At 53.3% G+C, this 7,540-nt stretch overlaps 1 protein-coding gene across 1 annotated transcript; it reads left to right on the top strand.

The window, feature by feature from the left end:
* Positions 1–3,246: 3,246 nt before the first annotated feature.
* On the top strand, positions 3,247–7,023 carry Hey1 (hes related family bHLH transcription factor with YRPW motif 1). Its single transcript, XM_028890418.2, has 5 exons — positions 3,247–3,527; positions 3,739–3,814; positions 3,951–4,034; positions 4,299–4,380; positions 5,275–7,023. Exons 1-5 carry the CDS (start codon positions 3,439–3,441, stop codon positions 5,841–5,843), a joined length of 900 nt encoding a protein of 299 aa, XP_028746251.1. The 5' UTR covers positions 3,247–3,438; the 3' UTR covers positions 5,844–7,023.
* The last annotated feature ends 517 nt before the right edge of the window (positions 7,024–7,540 follow it).

Here is a 7,540-nt window from a genome sequence, read left to right as displayed (position 1 = left end):
TTCACTACATAGCACTGGTCTGGAACTTCCTATGTAGATCAGGCTGGCCTCAGATTCCAGATCTGACTGCCTCAGCCTCCCGAGAGCTCTTAAAGGCAAGCTGCACATGAAGGCTCCACCTCTGAGCACCATTTCCAGAGCACCTGTGAGGTCACCTGCCCAGACAGCACAGTGACAGATCACTTGCCCCGAAAGCACAGTGACGGAATAAGGGGTTCCTGCAGGGTTCCAGACCTCTCTAGTTCTAAAAAGACCCCATTCTTAAAGGCCAGGCCTGAGCACCCCCACTCACTGTGCAAGAAGCCCCAAATCTCCCAGGGAAAAAAAAAGCCAGTGGGCCGGGCGGTGGTGGCTCACGCCTTTAATCCCAGCACTCGGGAGGCAGAGCCAGGCGGATCTCTGTGAGTTCGAGGCCAGCCTGGGCTACCAAGTGAGTTCCAGGAAAGGTGCAAAGCTACACAGAGAAACCCTGTCTCGAAAAAACCAACAAAAAACCAAAAAAAAAAAAAAAAAAAAAAAAAGCCAGTGGCTAGTGGCTGGTGGGAAACAGCCTGGTGCTCTCAGGTCTCCCTGATCCCACCCCCCAAGGGATGGGCTGCCACCCTTCCTTCCTGGTGATTACTCAGTGACTTCCCCCATCTCATCTTGATCTTACATCCTTGGTTAACTCTGAAAAGCTCCACCAGACCTAATAAAAGTGTCCCCACTGCGTCCTGTCTCCTTATCAGAAGGTGCCACTAGGCTCTGGGGCACCTACAGCGATCGATCTCACTTGTGCGTTAGCTCATTGTGCATTGTCTCTCTAGGATGGGAGTTCCAGAGCGGAGCTTATGACCTCTGTTCCCAGGTGCTAGCCTTGTGCCAGGCACGAAGGAGACAGTCAGTACTGGTTAGATGGATGGAAAGGTGAGCGCTGATATCATTTGGTGGTGCTAAGCAAGTGCTGGGCTCCTGGGATACAGCCACAGCCTTGGGCTTTTTGGTACAAGGTCTTGTTTTACATATAATCAGGAGGGTCTTGACCTGTGTAGTGTACACAGGCTGGGCTCAACCTTATGACATTTCCGCTTCTACTTCCAAGTTGTATGATTATAGGCATGCAACACCACATGCCCAACAGGAGAGCCTCATTTTCTGAGGCAAACATACACGTGTGAGAAATACTGGAACCTAAAATGGCATGAAATCAAATACCCTCACCGTCCACCTTTTCTTGTTACCAGCCATCCTGTAGCTTGCTTCTATCTCTGCAGAGCAGCCAAAACTGGCCAAAGCAGAGGCGGCCTTCCTGTTCGGTGCCACTGACCCGGAAAAAGCCATGCAGTGGAAGTCACTGATTCTGGGGCAGGACGACCTCTCACTTGGGGGGAAGAAATGGAATGGGGGAGGGACTATGGAAGGCACAGGAATGGTTTGCCAAGTCTTCTGTCTGGATCACCAGGCAGTGGGAGGGGGCAGGTGCTGTGGTGTGTCAGTGTGAAGATGCAGGCAGCAGAGAGATGTTCGTCATGAGCTTCCAGGTAAGCTCAGCTGTGAACGCAGCCGGGGAAGCAGGCTGTGAAACTGACCTTGGATTGACCACTCATAAGCAGCATGTGGTGGGGTATCAGCCCTGCAGGGGCATGGGGCAAGAACAAAGCCAAGATGGAGGGACCTCACCTATTCAGAGGAGGGACGGGTGCTGAGGAGCTGGACGTTAAGGTGACGTGCAGGAAGATCTTTAATAGGAGCCAGGAGGTGACCCATAGTGTGTGCAGATGGAGAGAAGGACCTGGGGACTGGGTTTAGGCCCTCATGCTGGGCTTGGAACTCATCAAGTCTAGAAACCAAAATGCTGGCAAAAGTGATGGAGTTTCTTTTACTCCCCTCAACATTCATGAAGCTTTGCTTCACAGGCAGGAACCCACAGTGGGACCCACAGCGGAACCCAGAGTGTTCTACCTTCGAACGGGATAAAGATCGGGTTTTCTCTTGGCTACTTCTATGAACGCTGGATTCAGGAACCAATCCTTAGATTTAAAATACTGTTAAAAGTCAGCCTTCTTGGTGGGGAGGAGGGGAGAGGTGCGCAGAACTTCATACAGCACCCCTAACACCCGCCCTGACTGAGACCAAAGGGAGGGTGTGTGTGTGTGTGTGTGTGTGTGTGTGTGTGTGTGTGTGTGTGTGTGTGTGTGTGTGTGTGGTGCTGGTGAGAAACGTGCATTCCCGCAGTGAGGTCAGCCTCCGAAGCAAACACCCAGGCCGCCACCCTGTCGCCTGCTGAGAGGATCTGGCCGCCAACTCTAGAGGGGGGAGGACAAAACCAAACTAAAACAACAACAAAAACCCCAACATAATGAATGTCTCCGGGGACAGCTACCCCTCCCTCAAGTTAACAGAGAAAACAAGCGGTCCACTTCCCCGGAAATGAGATGCACGGGGGAATTCATTCCATCCCGGAGCTAAGAAGCGTTCACAGGCTCCCCGCACCCCAAGCACATCATTCCTTTGTCGGCCCCTTACGGTCTCGGCTCCCAGAGCCGCTGGCCACCACCTACACGAGCTGCGCCCCAGGCAACCGTTCCCTGCAGGACCCGCCCAAGCCCCGCCAACTGAGCGCGCCTCCCGCCGTGCAGCACCGGCGGCCGGGCGGAGAGCGGGAGGCGAGCGGCGGCGGCGGCTTCCGGGGCCGGCCGGCGCCCGGACTCCGATTACAGGTTCACACGAGGAGCCCGGCAGGCGCGCCCTCGCGCAGCCCCGCGGCCCCGCTCCCCGCCCGGCCATTCTTCTCCATTCATGCGGACGCCCAGGGCTGCCGCCGCCGCCGTCGCCAGCGCGGCCGCCGTCGCCGTCCGTCCGGATTGGCTGGCGGCCGGGGCGCCGGCACTTTCCCACGGCCCGCGGCGCGTGCGGCTCACCGGCGGCGCTGCAGGCGCGGCCCTGGCGCACGGCCAGGCCAATCGGGGCGCGCGGGGTGGGGCGGGGCGGTGGCTAGCGCCGGGCTGGTGTCCCCGGCCGGCCCCCAGCTCCTGCCCGCCGCCGGCCCACCGCCGCCCGCGCCGCCCGCGGCCCCAGCCGAGCTCCCGCGGAGCCGACGCACTGCCGCCGGGCAGGGGCGGGCTCCGGGGGCGGGGCGCAGCCCGCCTCGGCCTCCGCTCGTCCCGCCCCCTGGGCGGCTGCCAATCCGCGCTGCGAGGCGCCGATTGGCCGGAGCCCGCTGTTGCCCAGGAGCCGCGGCCCCGCCTCTGCCCCCCGCACCTCCCCGCCTCCCCCGCCCTCCCCCGGGCCCTGGGAAGGGGCGCAGCGTGGGAAAGGGATGGTTGAGTTTTAACCGGAGGCTGAGCGTGAGTGGGATCAGTGTGCGCGCACCGCCCGCAGCCGAGCGCCGAGCGGCCGCTGCTGTTAACTCCTCCCTGCCCGCCGCGCGACCCTCCTCGGAGCCCGCGCTCCGCCAGCATGAAGAGAGCTCACCCCGACTACAGCTCCTCCGATAGCGAGCTGGACGAGACCATCGAGGTGGAGAAGGAGAGTGCGGACGAGAATGGGTGAGTTGGCGGCGCCCGGCCGAGCCTGAGTGGGAGGAGGAGAGGCTGGGGTGCGCTGGTTCTCGCTTCTCATTGCCCGGAGTCCAGCAGCCCGGGGCCGACTGCTGCTGGCTGTGAGCGACCCCCCAGAGCGTTCTCCAGCTCAAGTTGCCAAAGAAATCTGAGTGCAGGGGGGCATCCTTCCTCAAGGCAATTGCTTCCTATCTTGCAGAAACTTGAGTTCGGCTCTGGGTTCCATGTCCCCAACGACATCATCCCAGGTTTTGGCCAGGAAAAGACGGAGAGGCGTGAGTAATCCCCCCCCCCCATACTTTAAATGTATATGCATATTGCTGTATTAGCTAACGGAAAGAACCAAGTTTCTTCTCCTTGGAATTTGCAGTCATAATGGAAATGTTCTTTGTTTTTGTCTGCTTCTCACAGATAATTGAGAAGCGCCGACGAGACCGAATCAATAACAGTTTGTCTGAGCTGAGGAGGCTGGTACCCAGTGCTTTTGAGAAGCAGGTAATGGAGGCAGTAGGTAGAGCGCCTGTGGTAGCCGTCTGCACCCTCATTCCCTCCCCTCCGTGCTTCGAACCTCATCCGTGTCTACGAATAAAAGCCTTACCATGTCGCTGTACGATCAGACCCAAAATTCCAACAGATTTTGTGGACACACCTCATTTTGCTTTAGTTGACGTTTGAATCTTACATATTTGTGTATGTGCATGCGTATTTTAAGCTCTCCAACGGTCCTGGTGTCAGATAAACCCTTTGTCATCTCTTTAGGGGTCTGCTAAGCTGGAGAAAGCAGAGATTCTGCAGATGACGGTGGATCACCTGAAAATGCTGCACACTGCAGGGGGGAAAGGTACGCCTCTCCAGTTCTGGCTGGGGCTGTGCGTGCTCGGCGGCGGCGTGGAGGGAGCAGCAAGCGCAGTCTGGGATTGGTGCAGTCCCCGTCTGCTTCTGCTCTGGGGGTGGGGAGAGAGCGAACAGTGTGTGGTTGCCAGCCCGTGCACCTTCAACAGCAGCACATGGGCTCCTGGCTCTTGGGCAGTGAGTTCATCGCCCCAGCCCTCTTCCAACTGAACTAACTCACCTTTCAGCAAGTGTCCGATGGTTCTGAGCTCCTCCCGTTGTGACAGCCATGATTTAGGTCAAGTCACTCACATTTGTCTGTTGCTATTTAAGAAAAGCTTGGGAAATGGCTTATTAAAAACAGCAGCTATGTAGTCTGAATTTCATACACAGGATTTAAAAAAACGAATTGCCAAAAGAATCCGGAGGGAAGGGACCTGTTGTGGCCAAGCAGAGGAAAATGCTAACAGAAGGTGGGAGACTGGAGCCTGTCTGTGTCTGTCTCCAGCCCCAAAATTCTTCACCAAGGACCAAGTGCCTAAAAGCTTCCCGATGATAACTTACATCTGTGTGTCTAATGAATTTCACTACTCTGTGGTTTCTCTGTCCTTGATGTATTTTTTGTTGTTGTTGAGGGAAAACATTAAAGGAAAGAACATAGTTTCATCTGCTGGTAGGGTATAATTTCAATTTCTGCTCAGCAGCTTCTAATTGGGCTTTGAACTTGCATTAGCAAACATATAATGTTGATTAATGCAAAGATTTTGGTCAGCTCCAAAATATTTGCGCTTCCAGGACCCATGGTCTGTGCTGTAACCCTGTATGTGTATTTGCCAGGAAGTGGAGTGGAAGAAATCCGGGAATGAGCAGCGCCTTGAAGGTTTCCTTTTGTTTTTGTGCTCAGGTTATTTTGACGCGCACGCCCTGGCCATGGACTATCGGAGTTTGGGGTTTCGGGAATGCCTAGCCGAAGTTGCCCGTTATCTGAGCATCATTGAAGGACTCGATGCCTCTGACCCGCTTCGGGTTCGCCTGGTCTCACATCTCAACAACTACGCCTCGCAGCGGGAAGCCGCGAGCGGCGCCCACGCGGGCCTCGGACACATTCCCTGGGGGAGCGCCTTCGGACATCACCCACACGTCGCGCACCCGCTGCTGCTGCCCCAGAATGGCCACGGGAATGCTGGCACCACGGCGTCACCCACGGAGCCGCATCCCCAGGGCAGGCTGGCCTCAGCCCATGCGGAGGCGCCGGCCTTGCGAGCGCCCCCTAGTGGCAGCCTGGGACCGGTGCTTCCCGTGGTGACCTCGGCCTCCAAACTGTCGCCGCCGCTGCTCTCCTCCGTGGCCTCGCTCTCAGCCTTCCCCTTCTCCTTCAGCTCCTTCCACCTGCTGAGCCCTACGACACCCACGCAGGCTGCAAACCTTGGCAAGCCCTATAGACCTTGGGGGACGGAGATTGGAGCTTTCTAAAGAACTGATGCCGTAGAGCGAGGGAGGGGAAAAGCTTAAAATCCCAGGTGCGCTGGGACGGTTGCCAACACCACCTTAAAGTCGTCAGTAAAAGTAAGGAAAAAGGTACACTTTCAGATACATTTTTTTCTAAAGACTAAAGGTTTGTTGGTTTACTTTTTTTCTTTAAAATTTTTTTTATCATGTCATGTATTAGCAGTTTTTAAAAATTAGTTGTTAATTTTTGTTTAAAACATTCAGTTGAGGTAGTGATTATAAACCAACACTTTGTGATCCGTTGTGTGTTCTGTGCTTGGTTTTACTTTTGTAAACCTGTCTGTCCAAGAATGATTCCATTTGCCTCAGTTTGGGGGATTTCAACATTAGTGTTTGGGGTCTGTTTTCTGGCTTGTATAAGTTGCAATCTTTTTTTTTTTTTTTAGGATTAATTTCCCAAACCACTTTGCTCAATGTTAACATGGTTTTGTTAATATTTTGACAGATTAAAGTGTATAAGTGATATTCTTTGGCGGGGTGGGATGGGGAGGGGGTCAGCAAAGCATTATATTTCCAAACAAAGCGTTGACAAATCAGAGGAACAGCTTTATTCTAGAAACACTAGCTCGCTGCCTCTTGGAGCAGTGAGGTGAATGCACAGACTTCTCAGTGGTCCTGAATCCAGATGACCAGCTATTGTGGCCTGGCAGGCTTCGCTGTGCTAACATTTCAGGTTTAGAAACAGCTGCTGGTAGGCTCCATTCCCATTTGGAGTGTTGGCAGCAAGCAAGACAATTATGTAGAACATGCCTGCACTTTCCAGCCCCAAGCAATGCAATGCATTTTCAGTTCACAGATCTCAAGTTCACAAGTGTTAACCTGCATAAGTGATTGTAGTATGCAAGTAGTCAGTTCAGTGCCTGTTAAATGCATAACCTGATTTCCCCGGAACTGCCGTATTTTCTTTTAACTGGAAATTTTCATGTTGTGTTTTCCTTTTGGTGCATGAAAATGTGGTTTTTGTGATACTTAAAAGGGCTTCTCTGCCTTCTCTTTGATTTTTAAAATTTTGATTTGGGCTCTAGAAGTATTGTTTTACAGGTTTATTCCTTTAGCAGGTATAATTTGAACAGCCTCCACTGAGCTGGGTTTGACCTCTGTTGTACTGATGTGTTGTGACTAAATAAAAAAAAAAAAAGAACAAAAACAAAGAACAAAGCATGCTGCTGTGTCTCTCATCCTTAGCCTTTCCCTCTGTTGGTTGAGACAAATCTCAGGTTTCCTGGTTTTCATTTTGCCTAATGATTGGTTTTCTTCCATTGGCCAGTTTCATTATTCTTGGAATTCTAGGCTGTGTGAATTTGTACGTCAAATGAAGTGTCTTTGTTAGACTACAGAGCTTTGCTTGGCCTCCCAGGAGGGAACAGAGCTTATCTGCTGCTCAGTCAGGTGGCCTGGTTCTGAACTCTCTGACTCTGGACTCAGGCTCTGAATTCAGGCTGGCATCTGCGCTCTTGGAAGGAACTTGATAAAATCATTTTAAGCCGTGCTGACCATTTGATTAGAAGCTGCTGAACGCACCTACTGTGTGTTCAGTTCTTTGCTGGTAAGATAGAACATTTCATGTATCTATTTGTATTTGTTTTCATGGGAGAACAGGACTACAATGGCCTTGCATCTGAGCCCATGGAGGAGGCTTGGTATAGCGCGGTGATGAGCAG

Source organism: Peromyscus leucopus, chromosome 2 (genome assembly GCF_004664715.2).
Source record: "Peromyscus leucopus breed LL Stock chromosome 2, UCI_PerLeu_2.1, whole genome shotgun sequence".
Lineage (NCBI taxonomy): Eukaryota > Metazoa > Chordata > Mammalia > Rodentia > Cricetidae > Peromyscus > Peromyscus leucopus.
This window is presented reverse-complemented; position numbering and strand designations above follow the sequence as displayed.